The sequence below is a fragment of the Monodon monoceros genome, unplaced genomic scaffold, assembly GCF_005190385.1.
Source record: "Monodon monoceros isolate NGI ecotype Baffin Bay Population unplaced genomic scaffold, NGI_Narwhal_1 Super_Scaffold_1, whole genome shotgun sequence".
Classification (NCBI taxonomy): Eukaryota; Metazoa; Chordata; class Mammalia; order Artiodactyla; family Monodontidae; genus Monodon; species Monodon monoceros.
In genome coordinates this window covers 12,510,415-12,531,493 of record NW_021703765.1, presented here as the reverse complement: position 1 = coordinate 12,531,493, position 21,079 = coordinate 12,510,415, and the positions used below count along the sequence as shown (strand labels likewise).

The 21,079-nt window shown below is 39.7% G+C and overlaps 1 protein-coding gene across 1 annotated transcript in view; it reads left to right on the top strand.

Moving 5' to 3' along the window:
* The window catches only part of PHLPP1 (PH domain and leucine rich repeat protein phosphatase 1), a 213,391-nt gene that overhangs the window by 126,102 nt on the left and 66,210 nt on the right, over window positions 1-21,079 (top strand). The window contains exon 4 of the mRNA XM_029222396.1: window positions 6,600-6,766. Within this exon, the coding sequence (XP_029078229.1) occupies window positions 6,600-6,766 (167 nt within the window). The remainder of the gene's footprint in view (window positions 1-6,599; window positions 6,767-21,079) is intronic.

Below are 21,079 nucleotides of genomic sequence, written 5' to 3'. Positions count from 1 at the left end.
GCTTGGTAAACTCCCCAGAGACTATCCCTGTAGCCAGGGCATAGTTTCCCAAACCACTAAAGGCTAGGCCAGAGCAATTAATGACTCATAATGCCAGTTTACAGCAATATTTTACTTTGCACAAGCGGAATTATTTGTGCTATTTCAGCTGCCTTGACCAAGTCTTTCAGAATCATTTTGTTCAATTTTGAGCATGCTTTGCACATAATAAGGATAAATACCACTTCACTAAAGTATAGTGGGGACAAAAAAATCACGTGAATGTTATTCTGAACTTTCCGTTGCTTATAAAAGAAGATTGTCCACTAAGTGAACATCAGGAATAATGTGAATAATACAGAGTGCAGTCCTGTTGCAAGGGAAGATGATAATTTTGAAAGCATGGAGGGGATAGGTTAGGGCTAGGATAGATACATTGGTTTAGAAACGCAACCCAGCTAGACTCAGAGCAGAGATACTTGATACAAGTGTGCTAACGGTTGGTAAAGAAATGACTCAGGAAAGTGTCAAGCTGAGTAGGATGTTAGACCTGTGTAGAAGCCCAGTAGGTAATCTGGAAAGTTTGTTGTTCACATTATCATTTTTATGGTTAATCTGCAATGGTCTTTGGGGGAAATATTTTGAGGGCCCAATGAGCTTTTGGTTCATATGTGTTCACAAGTCATTTGGAAAAGAAAACAACGTGAGCCAGTGGTTGGGATTCATATTCATTTTAATGTATCTCCGAAAGTATAGCGGTTTATGGGGGAAAAAAATCCCATTTGATTTACTAACTCTAAATTATTAGCCTTAAAATTTTTTGTTGTTGTTAATATAAACTAGCACTGATTTCCCAAGCCATGGTTACTTAACTGATCTTCTAAAACTTGAATCCATTCATGTGCGGTTCATTGATGGTCTGTGAGGGATGACATCAAATCGTCTTTGCTCTGGGCTGAGGGTTATGTTAGGATTTGATTGTGGCAGTTAGAGGAGCCTCCCTTTGGGTAGGACTTGAACTGTGTTGGGGCCCTGACTCCATGGCATATGCTGTCATTCAAACTCTGCTGCTGCTTTCACTGTGTGACCTTGGGCACACCCTTTAACCTTCATCTTTGAGATGGGGATAAGTCCTTACTATGCTGAGTTATTGTGAAGATTAAACTTAACATTACATCTAAAGAAGAGTGCCCCTTATATGTTAGCTGCTATTATTATTGTTATTACTATTAGAAAAAAAAAGCTAGAATAATAAAAGGCTACTTGCTCTGAGGTGTATACAGGTGGCTTTCTCTTTTTTTTAATTTCTTATCTTGAGGAGGATGTTAGTTTTAACAGGTGCTATATAGGTGGGTCACAGTCTCTTTGGGTAGCCCTTTTGGTAGTTTTTTCATTTGGGAGTCCAGCAAAACCTCTTTGTGGTGGTGTCCTTACGTGCCCAGGCTGATCTGGGGGAAAGCGTTTAAATCTCCCCTTTGTTTCAGGGCGTGGCACTGGGCAGAGGTACAGCTAGTGGTAGTAGCTCTTGTGGTCGCCTTGGCCGCTCACCGCCCCACTGCCATCACGGCTTGTCTAATTTCTGTTCTCGCTGTCCCTGTTCCCCATTCTGCTGCGACTCCCACAGACCACGTTTGCTTGCTGTAGCTTTGTTACTGTGCTTTCCTCCCCCTTGTTTCCAGCAGGAACAGCTTGCGGTCCAGAATGAGGAAAGAAATCAAATACGACTTGACATTTAATCATTATCTTGTAGCTGTCCAAAGAGAGTATTCAGTATGATGCTTCAGCTGAAATGGAATGTGTCCTCTACAGAGTAGTCCCCACATGGAGGAATACACCAGATGGGTCAGATGCAAACTGGTGAGAACGGAAGGGTTGTAAAGTAGTCCCCTGTCATTCTTCCAGCCAGTACTTGCTGAGGGTCGTCCTAAGTGCTGAGCACAGGGCACATTGTGAACAAAATAGGCCCAAATCCTTTCTTTATAAGCTTACAGTCAGAGACAGAGACTCTTCAGGAACCTTTCCACGACGGCCCATTTTGCTCACATGAAAAACCAGAATCTTTCTTTTTTTTTTTTAATTTATTGTATTTATTTTTGGCTGCATTGGGTCTTCGTTGCTGCACCTGGGCTTTCTCTAGTTGCGGCGAGCGGGGGCTACTCTGTGTTGCAGTGCGTGGGCTTCTCATTGCGGTGGCTTCTCTTGTTGCGGAGCATGGGCTCTAGGCGCGCGGGCTTCAGTAGTTGTGGCACACGGGCTCAGTAGTTGTGGGTCGCAGGCTCTAGAGCGCAGGCTCAGTAGTTGTGGCTCACAGGCTTATTAGTTGCTCCGCGGCATGTGGGATCTTCCCGGACCAGGGTTGGAACCCATGTACCCTGCATTGGCAGGCAGATTCTTAACCACTGCGCCACCGGGGAAACCCAAAAAGCCAGAGTCTTTACAATAACCTAAAAGGCAGTGCAACATCTGCTCCCCCCCTCAGCCCCCTTACCTTTCTGACCTCATCACAGGTCACTCTCCCCTGATTTAACTGGTCTTCATGCTGTTCTTAGAACAGACCAGACACACTCCTTTTTTAGGGCCTTTACACTGGCTACTTCCTCTGCCTGGAGTGTTCTTCTAGATAAATCCTTTCAGCTAACTTCCTCATGTCCTTCAGGTCTAAATGCCACCTTTTAGGTGAGGCCTATCCTGACCAACCTATATAAATTACAATCTACAACCTTCCCAACAATCCTGACCCCTTTTTCCTTGCTCTATTTTTTCCATAGTAGTTACCAATTTTTAACATATGATATACTTATTTGTGAGATAAGTTTAATGAGGGCAGGGATCTTCTTATTGTTTACTGAAGCATACTGAGTGCTTACCTAGGTCAGTAACAGGCATATAGTTGGTATTCAATAAACATGTTGAATGAATGGAAATGAAAAGTACTGTGGAAAAGAATTAAGAAGGGTGTACTAGTTTCCTATGGCTGTTGTTAAAAATTACCAAAACTTTGATGGCTTAAGACAACAGAAATTTATTCTCTCACAGTTCCGGAGGCCAGAAGTTCAAAATCAAGGTGTCGGCAGGACTGTGCTCCTTTTGAAGGCTCTAGGGAAGAATCTATTCCTTGCCTCTTCCAACTTCTGGTGGCTCTAAGCGTTTTTTAGCTTGTGGCCCACATCAGTCTCTGCCTCTGTGGCCACATTGCCTTCTCTTCTCTCTCAGAATTCCCTCTGCCTGTCTTATGAAGATGCATGTAATTGTATTTAGGGCCCTTCCAGATAATCCAGGATAAGCACCTCCTCTCAAGATCCTTAATCACATCTTTTGTCATGTAAGATAATATCCACTCTTTTGCCATGTAAACTAATATTCACAGATTCTGGGAATTAGTACGTGAACATACCTTTTGGGGGGCCGCCATTCAGCCCACTACAAAGGGTTGGGATCCTTGAGTTACAGGGGGAAGAATCATCTCTGATGCACCACGTAGTATAACACAAGGATACGAGGAAAGCCAGGAGACGGCAATCATCCATTTCCCCCCTTTTTACTGAAATTTTCATTGAGATTACATTATTTTTTTCCAATTAAACACACACACACAGAAGAGCACAAAGAATAATATTACAATTTCCACGCACTGGTCTTGGCCTCCCCAGTTGTTAACATACTGACATAGTTCCTCCATATCTTCCATTCTTTTCTTTTTCTTCCATTCTTATTATAAGTAAATCACATCACAGCTAAATTCCAAATCCCCTATGCTCCCATTCCTGTTTCCATTTCCCTCCCTGCTCATCTAGAGGCTGTCACTGTCATTGATTTGGCATATGCCCAATGCATAGTGTGTAGCTTTACTGCACATATAACCATTCATACATAATATACGGAGTTGTTGTGTGTGTTTATCTTAAAAATGTTTTTCATACATGGCATTATAGTGTATGTAATATTCTGCAGGTGGCTTTTTTTTTTTTTAATCCAGGTTGATACATACAAATCTAGTTCAGTCATTTTTTTTTTTTTTGGTACGCGGGCCTCTCACTGTTGTGGCCTCTCCTGTTGCGGAGCACAGGCTCCGGACGCGCAGGCTCAGCGGCCATGGCTCACAGGTGCAGCTGCTCCGCGGCATGTGGGACCTTCCCGGACCGGGGCACGAACCCGTGTCCCCTGCATCGGCAGGCGGACTCTCAACCACTGCGCCACCAGGGAAGCCCTAGTTCAGTCATTTTAACTGCAGCTCTAAGTGGCAGGTTATCTCTCTCTCCTGGCTTTAGAATGTATATCCCAGAGAAGGCCTTTGATTAGCCTAGCCTGGGTCACATGCCAGTACCCGTTGGATCAGTTTGTGGGTTCAGCACTGGGGGGCTTTGATTGCTCGAGTTGGGAATACATGCCTGCTGCTGTAGCCATAGGGTCAGCCTACTCTGCCGCTCTCGTCAGAATCACATGCATTTGAAGGATTGTTATAGAAAGAAGTGGAAAAGGATTTGGGGCCGACAGAAACACAGATTGCCGCTTGAGTTTCAGCCCTGACCTTGGACATCAGGTCCTCTGGGAAGCCTTCCCTGACTCCTTAGATTGTGCCCTGTGCCCTTGCACTTAGTATATTGTCAAGTAGTATGTTAATTCACCTCTCCTTGAGGTGCACTCCTTTAGGGCAGACTGTGTCTGTCTTGTTTCCCTCCTGTACCTCAGGAAATGGAAGGTCTGACACACCATTCCCTCCTCACCACATATTTTTGCCTGAATGATTCCACCGAGTGTAACTTACAACCTCACTTCCCGTGAATGGGTTCCTGCCAGGGAATCTTGTGTGGCTGTGACATGTTTGCACCTACCTTTCTGCCCATTAAATTCTGGCTTTTTTTCACATCATTTGGTTTGTGTGGGTGACTTGGCCTGTTCTGGATTTTCTTTTTCTTATTTAATAGTGAAAATTCAAGGAAAGATGAAATTGCTAAAATGCAAACTCAGACTTCCTTTGTAAAATCTTTGGAGTTGAGCCCTGCCAGGCCTTTTTCATCCCACTGTCCTCTCAGCTTTCATGTGTGCACAGTAATTTCTTTCTAACCTCAGACATGCCATCAGCAGAATGTGTTTTATGCAAAGTTACTTCTGAATACCTTCTTTAGCATCAGGAGAATGTGGATTCCAATGGGTATAAGATGTATTTGGAAGTAGTCGTAGCAATCATAAATGGTCATAGCAGTCATAAATTATTGAGTGCTTTTTCTGACCAGGCATGTAGATGGAGGTGTCATCTTTATGCCTGTTATACAGGTGAGAACATGGGAGCTTGGAGAGCTCAGTGATGCACCCAAGTTCTCTCAGCTCCTGAGTGGTAGAGCTGGGATGCGAATCCACACACTGACACCAGAGCCACACTCCTAAGGACCATGTTCTGCTGCTTTTTATAATCATGAAAGAGTAAAGCTGGGGTTTGAAATGTAAAATAGATAGCTAGTGGGAAGCAGCTGCATGGCACAGGGAGATCAGCTTTGTGACCACCTAGAGGGGTGGGATAGGGAGCGTGGGAGGGAGGGAGACGCAAGAAGGAGGAGATATGGGGATATGTTTATATGTATAGCTGATTCACTTTGTTATACAGAAGAAACTAACACACCATTGTAAAGCAATTATACTCCAAAAAAGATGTTTAAAAAAAAAAAAAAAAGCTGGTCAGCTGGGGTTTGGTAATAGAAAAGGACATCGAACAGATCACAAATAAGGAATGGAGTTTTTGCCATAAAGCTTTGATAAAGATAAAGAGCACGAGGAGGAATCAACCCAGATCTTAGAACAATAACCCCACAGCCTCTGTGAGGGAAGAAGGAGCCAAGGTGTGTGTACGTGGGCCTGAAGCCATGTGCCACGGCCTAAACTGGCGCCACAGTCCCTGGAATGTGGGAGGGAGAATACACGCTGCCCAACGCTTTTTCTGCTTCCAGCATGCCCTGTAGCCCTGGGACTCTGGCTATCATAGGAGCCATTTAACCGGGAAAACTTTGAATATGTGGATAAACATTTAGACATAAAACAAATTTCATACCTATGTGAAGCAAAATGGAAACTGTGGGAGAGGCAACGCGAGAAGTTCACAGCAGGCAAGCAGTGGAATCTGATTATATGCTACCACTATTATTAAAGATATGTACAAGGCCACTGATCCTGCATTTCTTCGTGCTGTTTTAAATCAGTATATGCAAGGGCTTTCGTAGGTTCTGTGTAGATCTCAGTGTCTATCTCCCAACCCTGTATTTACTCTAAAGTCTTGTATTATTTAGCTCTGAATTCTCTTACCATGAGTGTTTTCAGGAACATAACCCCTACAGTTGGAGGAGATTACTGATATCACTAAACTTGATAGGATAATCTGTGCTCTTTGTAACCTGTCTCCTATACTAGGTTACTGTAAGTACCTTCCCCGGAGGGACACTGTTTCCTGCCTTTGTAATACTTTGCTCAGTTCTATCTAAGTAAATACTCTTGGTTTATATTTGAATAATGGTGCTAATTGCATAGCGGGTCTGTGTTCCCAAATGGGGTTATCTTGTTTCTGTCCGTGGAAAACAGTTATAGGATAAAGGATGGTATGAAAATTGAGTTGTGTTTTTATCCCTTTCTAGGTTGCATCACAGCGTATTAGCTCAGTGGACCTCTCATGTTGTAGCCTGGAGCATCTGCCTGCCAACCTCTTCTACAGCCAAGACCTCACTCATCTCAATTTAAAACAAAACTTCCTAAGGCAGAGTCCCAGTCTACCAACTGCAAGGGGGCTCAATGAACTGCAAAGGTGAGCATGCAGAAGTGGGTAGATAATTAGGAAGGTGAGGGGGTGTCAGCTTCTGGTTGTTTCTTGAATATTCTGACTAAAAAGCTACAGTTAGTAACCTTTCTCTTTCAGAGGGCAGGGTAATAGGACTTTAGTAGTGGAGACATTTTCAGTTCTCATTCTGAAATATTTTTCAAGGTCTCTGCCTTTGAAATGAATGATTTATGATAGTCATTACCTGGATAGATTTGTATAAGAAGAACACTTCTCTTTAAATCACTTGTATTTCTTAACCTGTCTACAGATGGGTCTGTGAAAAGTTGTATTTGCTGTGTTACCTCTGAACTATAGGGGTTTGGTCAGATTAATTACTTCTTTCAAAATTTACAAAAGGTCAATTTTTTCCATGAAAAGATATTTCCTTAGAAATTTAAGAACAAAAGTTTAAATTCATTAATACCACATCATCTGGGTGATTACTGTATACGTTTCAAGAGTCGCATGTGAAATGCAAAGGGTATGCTCCTCTAGTTACAGGGAAGGGACTTTATTTGCATTTATCTGAAACAGATTTAAGAATTTACCATATTCATTTCGTTTTCTTTTTTGGAGCAATGATCAATCTTGATTCTGTGGTAAATGAAACCTCTGATATATATTTGTTGCAAATATGTGAGACTATAACTACAGAAGGATATAACTTTTAAATAAATAATGGATAGCTCATTTGTTCTTAAATGATTGATAATCATCAGAGATTAAACTATGGAAATTAACCATTATGATTATGTGTTTATGGTTTTTTAACATTCAGAAAGAATAATCCAATAAGTATTTATATAAAGTTTGTGCAGACATGTAGAATAAAGGAAGAGTATTTTAATTTTCTTTTCAGATGATTGTGAATATTCTTCTTTGATATTATACCAAAACTTGACACGTGGTAATTTCTTAAATGTTGGTTGCAGTGTGGAATGTAAAATCCTATCAGTGGACTTTTAAAATTCTTTTACATTAGGATCCATTGATCTTTCTCATACTTTGAATGGATCTTTGCCCCATACATCCTTTTATTGCATTAAGTATTGGTCATTTGGAAAATACTGGTTTGTTGGGTAACAGTGAGATTCCAGATGTTAATGTATTTCATTATGCAGTTTCAAGAAATGACAGTTGTTAATATCACCACTGATCCCATCAGAAAAATCTTTAAGTATTGGGAAGTTGTCAGGCTCAGTGTGGAAACAAGTTTTCCAAAATTTTAAATTTCAGTTGAAGGCTTGAAGGCTAACCTTGGCAACAAATACTGTCAGTTGTTTTTCCTGAAGTGACCTTCTTACTTCATTGTAGAGAAAACGTCTGCCAAATACCCAAGTCTGAATACTGAGTTTGTCAGTTGTTCTTTCAGGTAAAAGTGGTATTCCATGAACATTGTGACTAGTTTGGCTCACAACTCAAATAATCGTACAAGGGTTTTCCTTGGGATAACCATCATACTTTATACAGCAGAAGTGCTTTACGTGTACTTCCCATTTTATCACCCAGAAAATAAAAAAGATATGTATTCAGCGGTTGAGATGTAATACAAATAACTTCCTTGCATCATCAAGGACATTTTTAAGTAAAATTGGTATTATGCAATTTTTTTGAATTTTATTTTATTTATATTTTTATACAGCAGGTTCTTATTAGTCATCCATTTTATACACATCAGTGTATACATGTCATTCCCAATCTCCCAGTTCATCCCACCCCCACCCCCCCGCGGCTTTCCTGCCATGGTGTCCGTACGTTTGTTCTATACATCTGTGTCTCTATTTCTGCCCTGCAAACTGGTTCATCTGTACCATTTTTCTAGGTTCCACATATATGCGTTAATATACGATACTTGTTTTTCTCTTTCTGACTTACTTCACTCTTTAGGACAGTCTCTAGATCCATCCACGTCTCTACAAATGACCCAGTTTCGTTCCTTTTTATGGCTGAGTAATACTCTATTATATATATGTACCACATCTTCTTTATCCATTCGTCTGTCGCTGGGCATTTAGGTTGCTTCCATGACCTGGCTATTGTAAATAGTGCTGCAATGAACATTGGGGTGCACGTGTCTTTTTGAATTATGGTTTTCTCAGGGTATATGCCTAGTAGTGGGATTGCTGGGTTGTATGGTAGTTCTATGTTTAGTTTTTTACGGAACCTCCATACTCTTCTCCATAGTGGCTGTATCAATTTACATTCCCACCAAAGTGCAAGAGGGTTCCCTTTTCTCCACACCCTCTCCAGCATTGTTGTTTGTAGGTTTTCTGATGATGCCCATTCTAACTGGTGTGAGGTGATACCTCATTGTACTTTTTATTTGCATTTCTCCAATAATTGGTGATGTTGAGCAGCTTTTCATGTGCTTCTTGGCCATCTGTATGTATTCTTTGGAGAAATGTCTATTTAGGTCTTCTGCCCATTTTTGGATTGGGTTGTTTGTTTTTGTGATATTGAGCTGCATGAGCTGTTTATATATTTTGGAGATTAATCCTTTGTCCGTTGATTCGTTTGCATATATTTTCTCCTATTCTGAGGGTTTTCTTTTCGTCTTGTTTGTAGTTTCCTTTGCTTTGCAAAAGCTTTTAAGTTTCATTAGATCCCATTTGTTTATTTTTGTTTTTATTTCCATTACTCTAGGAGGTGGATCAAAAAAGATCTTGCTGTGATTTATGTCAAAGAGTGTTCTTCCTGTGTTTTCCTCTAAGAGTTTTATAGTGTCCAGTCTTACATTTAGTTCTCTAATCCATTTAGAGTTTATTTTTGTGCATGGTGTTAGGGAGTGTTCTAATTTCATTCTTTTACATGTATCTGTCCAGTTTTCCCAGCACCACTTATTGAAGAGACTGTCTTTTCTCCATTGTATATCCTTGCCTCCTTTGTCATAGATTTGTTGACCATAGGTGCATGGGTTTATCTCTGGGCTTTCTGTCCTGTTCCACTGATCTATATTTCTGTTTTTGTGCCAGTACCATACTGTCTTGATTACTGTAGCTTCGTATTATAGTCTGAACTCAGAGAGTCTGATTCCTCCAGCTCTGTTTTTTTCCCCTCAAGACTGCTTTAGCTATTCGGGGTTTTTTGTGTCCCCATACAAATTTTAAGATTTTTTGTTCTAGTTCTGTGGAAAATGCCATTGGTAATTTGATAGGGATTGCATGGAATCTGTAGATTGCTTTGGGTAGTATAGTCATTTTCACAATATTGATTCTTCCAATACAAGAACATGGTATATCTCTCCATCTGTTGGTATCATCTTTAATTTCTTTCATCAGTGTCTTGTAGTTTTCTGCATACAGGTCTTTTGTCTCCCTAGGTAGGTTTATTCCTAGGTATTTTATTCTTTTTGTTGCAATGGTAAATGGGAGAGTTTCCTTAATTTCTCTTTCAGATTTTTCATCATTAGTGTATAGGAATGCAAGAGATTTCTGTGCATTAACTTTGTATCCTGCAACTTTACCAGATTCATTGATTAGCTCTAGTAGTTTTCTGGTAGCATCTTTAAGATTCTCTATGTATAGTATCATGTCATCTGCAAACAGTGACAGTTTTCCTTCTTTCCAATTTGTATTCCTTTTATTTCTTTTTCTTCTCTGATTGCCATGGCTAGGACTTCTAAAACTATGTTGAATAATAGTGGCGAGAGTGGACATCCTTGTCTTGTTCAGCATTATGCATTTTTAAAAGGAATATTTTTGCCATGATTGCCTGGCAGAGAAGAATACTGTGACAATGGGGACAGTTTGATGCTGCACTGGATTAGCTCCATAGGCAGTAAGAACTTCAGAAGGATATTGTGCTCGAGCACTTCCTTATTGTTCCCTGGAGCTGATGGTTACAGTGAAAGGGAACCACAGGAACTTCTTGAACTTAGGTTTTTATATGCCCTATGCACTCATAATACTATTTTTACTGATAGTACTGTAATAAAGTTACAATGATTTTTTGCTAAAGGATTATACCATGATTTAATCTGTTTTTGAGGCTTGAAATTATTTTGAAGTATTCTTGTGTATTTCACAGCATTGTAGGCTTCTGCACTTCATTACAGAACATCAAGAACTTTATATCATGCTATTAAATCTTGCTGTCTTAGAACAGAAAGGGGCATTAGAATTTATCCAAACCAGTGCTCTCATTTTAGAGATGAGGTAGAGGGAGATGTTAAATGCCAAAATCAGGTTAACGGTTACCTTCTGGGAGGCGTTTGGGAATGCGATTAGGGAATGGTTTGAAGAGGATTTCAACTATAACTATATCCAAAATGTTTATTTCTTTACAAAAAATTAGAGACAGACAAAATGTTAATATTTGAAAAAGCTGAATAGTGGATACTTGGATGATCATTATTATTTTCTGTATTTTTCTATTTGTGTATTTCATAATAATCCAAAAATTAAAGCCTAAACAAAAAGGAAATCAAAATGCTTCTCATAACATAGGGGCATATGATAGTCCCAAAGGGTCAGCATATATGGGCTAAATAAATAAATACCCAGATGGAGGGATATTTGGGGCATTGCCTTGCCTGTTGGTGCTTTCAGAATCTCCTGATTGGTCCCTCATATCTGTTGATTCTAAATCTGTAAATAGCTTTTCAACACGTCCACCTTTCTTGTCTGTTTCCTCTGCTGCTTCTCCTCTGTCTCTTAGCACATACCCTCTCCACCCAGCTGTGAGGGGAAGCACTTCTCAGCTCTCACGGGCTGTTGCAGGAGCTTTGGAGAAATGGTTGTCTTAACTGTCATTTTCCCACTGCAGTTCATCCTGTTTAGTTTTCTTGCCTACTATTTTGTGCATTTTGGGTTTTGTTTTGTTTTGTATTTTTAAAAATTTAAACATTCGTCCCATCAAAGTAATATCCTATATAGAGTTTTAAAAAATCTTAATAGGCAATAAGGCATAAGAAATAGGAACTCCAGCCCATCCTTATACCCAAGTCCTGTTCCCTAGGCAACTACTTTTGATTCTCAGGACTCTTCTTGCGGTTTTCTTCCATCTTCTGAAATAGTATGTATGTACTGCTATTTTTGAATTTTTTGTTATTGGGCATTATGGGTTGGCATATTACAATAGAAGATGAGGATTTAACCCTTAGATTGTCTCACAGACCCTCAGCCCCATGCCACATGCCCAGACCGCCACTTCCCCCATCCTCTCAATGTACAGATATCCGTTTCTGGTTAAGTAGATGTTGAGGGCTCACATTATTTTGAGCATGGAACTGTGATTCTCCTAAGCCACTTAAATGCAACGATTACATTTCCTTTCCTGTGCTGGCTGGATAGTAGCCTCTCTTTTTCACTGGTGTACTTTTTTCTCTAGTGTTGTTAAGGTGGCAGAACTCTAACCCTCTTCTCAACACCTTTGTCTTGGAGACTTCTTCCCTCCTGGAGCCAGCGTAGGCACCTGCTCCATAGGCCTGCTACCGAGCTGTTGTCCCGGGGTTACCTTTTGTCATTTTCCTGGTAATTCCCTTTTCGTCTCTCCTTTGTTTTCTATATGTCTTCCTGTGTCTAGCGATTCTTTCTTGGTTTACTCCCTCTTTTTAATGGAATATCTTCTAGGATCTTCCTGAGAAAGGGGACATGGGAGACAAATTTACTAGGCACTTTGTATATCTAAAAATATATGTCTCACACACTTGATTGATAATTTGTCTGGTCTCTGGATAGGAAAACATGTTTCCTCAGAATTTTGAAGCCAGTGCACTATTGTTTTCTAGCTTCTACAGTTGCTATTAAAAAGTGTTATACTCTTGGTTCCTGTCTTTGTAGACCTCCTTTCTTCTTTTTTTTTTTTTTTTTTTAATAACCCCCAAAGAGGTTTTAGGATTTTCTTTTTTAGCAGTCTTTATTCATTTCAGCAGCTGTGATGAACACTCGATCTGAAAAAAACTACGTCCTTCAGTTCTGGAAAACTTTCTCATTGTGTTTTTTGATAACCTCATCTGCACCTTGGTTTTCTCTTTTCTTCCTCTGAATTCCTGTCAGTTAGGCAGGACCTCCTCATTTGTCCTCTAATGCTGTAATTTTCCTCTTTCTCTTAATGCCCTACTTCTTGACAGGTTTTCTCTACTTTATCTTAACCTTCTGAATTTCCGCTGATATTTTTTAAGAGCTCTTTCTTGTTCGTTGGTTTAATTTGTGTGCTTTTTAACAGCATTCTGTTCCCCACCCCTGCCATGGGTGCATTCCTTCTCTTTCTGAGGACATTAAAGTAATTAATTAATTAATTTCCTTCTTGCACTGTCTTGATTTCTTTTTTTTTCCTGTTTGTGTGGGTGTCTGACTTTTATGTTAGGAACTTGACCTCACTGTTTGGAGATCCTTTGCTCTCTGTTCCTATTTAATGGTGAGCCACTGGGAAGCAAATTGGGTGCTGTGGTCTGTGGACAGCACTTCTCCATACAGCTTCATTGCAGTGCTATCGGGGGTGAGCCTTGTGGTTTCCTTGGGGAACTTCCAAAGACAGTATCTGTGGATCTTCTCCCTAGGACATGTCAGTTTTACTTGAGAGGAATCCTTTGGTCTTCTGCCTGGGCAGTACATGCCAAGATTCAGGGAGTGGAGTAGGGTAGAGAGCTGCAATCTCAGGGTTTAGTGTGTGGAGTTTTATTTGATCCCCTGTTTTCAGAACAGTGTTTTCTACTATTCCTGATGCCTTGGAGCCAGGACTCTGGGATTCAGTTTCTTCCAGGGAATAAACTGTCTCCTGCTGGAATTGGGGAGAGGATCTGGGGTCTCATGTAATTCCTTATATTCCTTATATAATCTTTTGGAAGTCTTTTTGTAGAAGTATAATGAGTGTACAGTTCGATGGGTTTCCACAAAATAACACATGTGACCAGTGCTCATACTGAGAAATAGAAAATTACTATTTTCAGGGAGGGCACAGAAGCCCTCCCTGCACCCCTCCTCTTAGTACCCTAAAGATAATCACAGTGCGCACTTCTAACACCATGAAGAGTTTTGCCTGGTTTTGTTCATCATATAAACGAGTCATATAGTATGTACTTGTGTCCCGCATCATTCATTCACATTGTTTTTACAAAGCAAAACAAAGCATATCAAGTTACATATTATCAGCTTGCACTGTATAGTGTGTAGTATAAAGCCATGACTTTGATTTGTTTAAGGTGGGAGACTTTTCAGTTTTGCACTGCCAGGAAGGTTTGTTAAGTTTCTGTTGCTTTTTTTTTCTTTAACCTCTTTATTGGAGTATAATTGCTTTACCACGTTGTGTGAGTTTCTGCTGTATAACAAAGTGAATCAGCTATACGCATACACATATCCCCACGTCCCCTCCCTCTTGGGTCTCCCTCCCGCCCTCCCTATCCCGCCCCTCTAGGTGGTCACAAAGCACTGAGCCGATGTCCCGAGCTGTGCGTGGGGGAGGTAGGTTGAGGGGACTCGGATGTGGAGGCTGAGCAGCTGGTGAAGGTGATGTTGTATTTGCCCTTCGGGAAAAACTAGGCTTTAAACCAATTTCTTTTTCTCCACATACTAATGTGAGATTTTTGTCTCCCATCCCCATTATTCATGAAAGATTTTATTCCCAAGTTTTCAAAGTAGTAAGTTTGTAAGTATATGTGTACACACACACAGATGTTCGATGCTAGGAACTGAAATTATATATATTTAAAACTCACTTATACTTCAAAAAGCACTATTGTAGCTTATTTAGAGTCATACAGTTAGTATGGTATTTTTGAGATATGCCATTTATTTAATTTATTATTTTTAGTTGTATGTTTAAGGAATTTGTGTTGATCTCTAGTGTATGTTTCACCGGGAATATGTTAGAGAGGTACCAAAGGGTAATTTATTTTTATGTTTTTACCAAAGTCTCAAGGGATGAATTTTTAGGTTACAGTGTCAGGGCGAATATCCAGAGAGAAACTTTACATACAAAGCATTTATAATGCATTAGGAGTTCTAAGACTTTTTCTCTTAACCACATATCTATCCCCCTAATATTTTTCTTTCTATTGCAAATTCTCACCTTAAACAAATGAGCAATTTCCATAGAACATTTAAAATGGCATTTGCAACAACGTTCTAATTCTGGAAAGATGGCATGCTGATGTACATACACAGGCCAGCAGTTTCAGAGGGAAAACATTGTTCTTGGAATTACCAGTGTTTGTTTTTCCTTTATTGGCATTGGAACTCTTCAGTTAGTTTTCAAAAATAGAGTCAAGGCAAAATCAGAGTAATTTTTGGTAGTTTTAATGGTTTCTTTCCGGATTTTGTATGTTACTAATAATTACGATGTATTATTTACCTCTATTTTATTAATACGTAGTATTTCACTTATATTAACCGTATTCCATTTAGATGACCCAGATGGTATTAGTACTAAATTGTTATTATTTGCAATGGAGAATTGTTTTAATAAAATATAGTAAGTTTCTTTGTAAAGTCAATGAAGAGGACAACTTTTTGTTGGCTTAAATTCAAGGAATATAATTTTCCTTCCCATGTCTTAATTTTGTTGTTTTTAATATGGCATCAAAGCAGCGTGAACTTATTTGTACTAAATTATATTGGTGTTCAAACGTTTCAAATGTACTTTTACGTTTAAAAGAGCTAAATCTATCATTTATTAAAATTTCATGTGTCGTAATATTGTATTGACAGATCTAAAGTTTGTAAGGGATGATAGCTCAGAGTTCTTTTACGGTGATATCCAGTGCAGTGTTTACAAAGAGCTATGTCAAGAGCAAACTCGAAAGCCAAGTTTGATAGTAATAATTTGTATGTATATGTTTCTGGTAGCTTTGTCCACCCCAGTACTTGGAAGGTTATCTGATTAGATGTGAAATTTCTTTCAGCTGAAAAGACTAAGAGAGATGGGAGGGATGAGAATTTTTCAAATGGGAGTGAAGGAATGAAGTTGAGTTGGGTGTGCAAGTATGTGGGTGTAAAAGAATGAAAGTTATTGAAGAAATGAGCATTGAGAAACTCATAATTATGCCTGGCATTTATCAAGTACCTTTCTTCTTAGAAAGCTTAATTTTTCTAAATTTTTAGTCTCCATGAAATGGAAAACAAATGACCTTATTTCCTACTCTGTTCTTTTGGGGATCTTGGCATTCCAGAGCTACAGAGTTATTTGTTTTAATTACTTATCCTTACCAAAAGTTCGCATTTCCGGGTTTTTATAGAAAGAGAGATTTTAATTTTTGTTTTTATCAGTGATTTTATCAGTGACTTACTTTTAATGGAAACAGTGATGATTCATTAACATAGTGGGATCAGGGGTGGCATGCTAAAATATTTTTTCAGCTTATTTGCCAGACATAGACTGCAGTTCTTAGAACAGTTTCAGCTTCTTTAAAGATGCTCTGTCATATAAAAAATATTGCAAGCAAACAAGAGCCACTCACTGCTGAAGGAAGGGCATAGCTGATGCATTAAAGACAAAACACTTAGCACAGTCGCTGCTCAGGGCTTGGGAAGGAATTTTCACTACTGGGTTTGGTGAGGCTTGCCGAATGTCTAAGGAATTTCAGAGACTGTACGGAATGCCCTTCTTCCAGTTAACTTTTCCCAACACTGAAGTTCCTTTCTTTATACAGCTTTGCTTTTCAGATGGAGTTTTGATCCTCTTGGGAAGCTTTCCATCTCACACAATTCCCATTTTCTTTCCCTGAGCATGTGATCAAAGGAAAGCGTTTGCTTGGTGCTTGGGACACTGAGATTGTGTAGCCTTTGGTGCTCTCCTTGGTGACGGCTCTCGGCCTCATTTCTGGCAATAATAGCCTATTTTCTTCTGCCCTCATACAGCGCATTTAGAAGAGAGGGCTCAGAAGAAACAAAAGATTTATTTATCAGCCAGACTATATTAAATTCAGTTTGCCCTGTTGCCTTCTTGGGATCCTTTAAGATGTTCTTTAACTTTTTTTTCCCCACTTAAATAAAAAGTGGGGAGAGATCTTCAGCCTTGGCTTGAATCCAGTGAGGCTATTGTATTCTGGCCAATTCTGTTCTTCTGTTTGTTTTAGTTGAGCTCCTGGCTGTACTCTCTCAGTTTTAACTGTAAGAGTTTAATGTTAAACATAGTATTTGCAGAAATTTGCTATTCTGAGTGGTAACCAACTTTTCACTTTGCCTAGCTCTTAGGGGAAAAGGATAAGCATGCAGTGAGCGGGCCAACAGATAATTATTTTGCAGTTGTTGATGGTTAAACAGCATAGTAACTTGTGACTTGGGAACATGATTAACATCATTACTGATAACTTCTGAAATAATGTTCTGGTTGCTAGTGTGAGAATGCTGATGGAAACCAGTAATGTTCCTCTTTCTCCCTCTCCCCTCTGCCTCATGTCAGACAGACACAGCTAACAGTACAGCTAACACTGGAGCGCCTTCTAACAACACACACGTGTAACTTTTGAAAATTAAAGACCCATGAGGGTTTCTGTTTGTCCTAAGAGTGCCTGCAATTTTGATGTCACTCACCATGCGCTCTGCAGTAATAGAGCTTTGGATGGAAGAGTCAGATTCCTGTTGTCATTTCCCATGGCTGGGTTAGGATGGTGATGCTAGAGCTGGCAAGGTATTTGACAGAGGCCTCTCGAAAGTAGGGCACGCCCATCCCTCCCCAGTGATGTCTTTGGGACTCATAATTAACAAGAAACCTTAGGGAAAGTCTGACTTTCCAAATAGTTGTACTTTCCTCCAATTTAAAGATTTCTGTCAGAAGGCTCACTTTCGCCCCACATAGAGAGATCGTGTGTGTGTGTGAGTGTGTGTGTGTGTGTGTGTGTGTGTGTGTAGGGGAAGCACAAGAAGGGAAAGGGAGCTGTTACTTGATTTATGTAATACACAAATCCATGTGTTCTAGACTCCCCTGTTCAAAAATTTTCATAGGTAGGGCTTCCCTGGTGGCGCAGTGGTTGAGAATCTGCCTGCCGATGCAGGGGACATGGGTTCGAGCCCTGGTCTGGGAAGATCCCACATGCCACGGAGCAACTAGGCCCGTGAGCCACAACTACTGAGTGCGCGTCTGGAGCCTGTGCTCCGCAACAAGAGAGGCTGCAACAGTGAGAGGCCCGCGCACCGCGATGAAGAGTGGCCCCCGCTTGCCGCAACTAGAGAAAGCCCTTGCACAGAAATGAAGACCCAACACAGACAAAAAATAAATAAATTAAAAAAAAAAAAAGCTAAAAAAAAAAAATTCATAGGTAACTAGCAGTGTCTTCATCTGGAATTCAAGGTGCTCTGTGAATGCTCTAAGCGTCCTTTACGACCCCAGGAGTTCTTTCTGCTTAACAATAGTTTGCTTAACATTTTCCAAGAACACCGTGGAGGTTTTGCCCCCAAATTAGTGTTTCTCAAAATGTGATTTATGAAATGCCTACATCAGAATCACCTGGGGTATTTACTAGAAACAGAGGTACCTGGTGTTCATCCCAGACCTGCTGAATCAGAACCTCTGGTGATGGAGCCCAGGAATCTGCATTCTAACAATGCTTACTGAAGTTTGAGAAACAGTCACACCAGCCTATTCTTTATGAATGCTCTCTTTTCAATTCCCCATCTGCCTATTGAACTCTTGTTCATGTCCCTTAGGTAAAAATGAGTTTTCTCTTCTGCAAGCATTTATGGTATTTTTTTTCCAGTACATTTCATCTTCTGCTTTTTATTATAGCAGCTTTGCTCCCAAACTGTTTCAAGTTCCTGGAGGGTGAAAACCATGCCTAATTCACATGTGTATGCTTCACACCCTTTGTGCCTAATAAGAACTCAGAAAATGTTTAGTGAATGAATAGTTCAGTCCTAGGATCGGACTTTTATTATACCTAGTAAACTTTGGGTATTGGATTTTTGATTTTTTCTATTTAACTATCAGATATGCCTGGTCTGTTTGTGATGTGAGCTTAAGCTTTCCATGTCTGAGCATGTTTTCATGACATGATTATTCTTTCTGGCTTTAGCTTATGTTCACCTTCTCCTTTGGTAATCTAATATCCTTGATAGAGACATTACCTGATTTTCATTTTTACATATCCTTGTATGACTCAACTGGGATTTAATCTAAGTATACTGTGTGGGTCTTCTCTGCTTCGAGAAGTGGAAATAGAAATCCGTTTTCTGCCTGTTACAGAAATGTTATTTTATTTTATTTTTTTTGCGGTACACGGGCCTCCCGGACCGGGGCACGAACCCGTGTCCCCTGCACCGGCAGGCGGACGCCCAACCACTGCGCCACCGGGGAAGCCCAGAAATGTTCTTTTTATATTTTGTTATTTGTCCTACTAGTGTGGAGGTTAATATTAAACATCTCTTGAATAGTATCTCAATTAAACTGGCTAACTATGGGCAGATCTGTTGGTGAGAAAATGAAAAAATGTAGTCATGGATAAAGTGAGAAACTATTTCGTAAGAGATGTTTAACTATAACATAACAAATTTCTTCTTTGTTTTTTTGATTGTTATGTTGCCAATTTATAAAAGAATCAGAAAATGACAGATTTATGCCGCTGAGGACTTACTGTTTTCATGAATTTAGTTAGTGCACAGTTCCTGTAGATCTAGTGACTGTTCTTTCCGCATGGTTACCATCTTGTGATTTGGAGTGGTTTTCTGTATAATGGAATTACTTGATTCATGGGAGCCTGCCCTTGCATGCCCCCCCCCCACCCCTCCCTTGCTGTGGGCAGGAGCTCTGTCTTGTTGGCTCTTGTATCCATAGGGTTAACTGTGTCTAGGATCTGGCACAAAGTAAGTAACCCATAAGTGCCTCTTGTTTGAACTATCTTAAAAGGGAGGATTAAAGTAAACATTTCTCTCTTTAGGGGATGCTTTAATTTGCCCTTCCAGCAACATGTCCATTGTAATCATTGCCAGCACTGAGTGTTCTCTATTTCCTTGATTATTATTTTGGAAAAATTATGTTTATGAATTGTAGCTTTGGTATACTTTCTCTGCTTTTTCACATTTGCAGCAGTTCTTAGGAAAATGCTGCTCAAATTCTTTTGTGGCTGTAAATTTTAAATTTTATCCAGGTAAAATATGCATGTGTTTATTTTTGTTTTCTAGTCCTATGAGAAGGTGATATGCTTGTTTTGGTTATACTGACAGTCATTTATAGTGATTAGGACGAAGATGGGGTGGTTTCTGTTTATTTTGCACAAGTATTGAGAAGCTGGCTGTGTGCTGCATTAGCATTTGGGTGCGCTGAACCTCCCAGAAGACCCTGGCAGGTGCTAGCTGGGAACAAGGCCAGTGGGCCACTTGAGCCTTGGAACAAAATGGCATACATAAGTTCACGTGGATTCATTTCAAAGTGGTAAAGGGACAACGGGAAAAAAGTGCCGCGCCAAGAAATGGAGAAGTCACCGATGAGAGTTCAATTTCAGCACAGGACAGTTTGGGGAGAGCAGTGTGAGAGCTAAAAGGAGATGAGTCATGCTTTCTGAAGGGTAGGTGTTCCCAGCAATTCTGAAGCAGGCCCAAAGATTCAAATGTGTCTCATGCCACCACAGCTGCAGACAAGTCCAAGAAGAACATGGAGTAAAAGGTATCCTCTCTTTTCTCCTGCATCCAGGAGAGAGAGCCTCTTAACTGTTTTGCAGATTATTTGCCTTTCTTACATAACAGAGCATGTTCAGGTTGCCCTATATCATTCCTGGATTGGGGCAAAAATATTAAAACATGGTGTAGGACTAAGTTCATAAGCCAGTAAAGTTCCATACTAAAGGAATTGGGATTTGAGGAGCACATGGAAGATGGATCAGGAAGTTGCTGACTGATGTCTTTCATTCATTGACTTAACTAATGTTTCTTGAGAGAAAGTGCATTCAGTACAGATTTTCAAAATGTACTTTAATACCCTTCCCAAGATTTGTCCTTCTAAAGAGAAAAGAGAAAAGCTACTCTATCAAACTAATAATTTTATTAAAGCATTTTGCTGACTCAAAACCACAAAGTGGGCTCTTAGGAAGGACAAAAATACAGGCACTTGATTTTATAAATTCTCTTGGAAAAAAAGAAAAGAGAAAGAAAAAGTAAATGCAGCTTGTTTTTACCCAAGCCTTTTTCTTCGTCTGTTTTACTGGAATGGCACTAAGCTTCTCTTTTTGTTCTCTCTTCCCCTATTCTATGAAATTTATTTAAATTGAATGGAAATTGAAATGGATGGTTTATTTAATAAATGATATTGGCATAATGAGCTACCAGAAAAAAAATTGTTAGACCTCCACCTAACATAAAATAAATGTCAGGTGAAATAAAGGTCTAAATGTGAAAAATAAAATATATAAATATTAGAAGGAAATATAGGAGA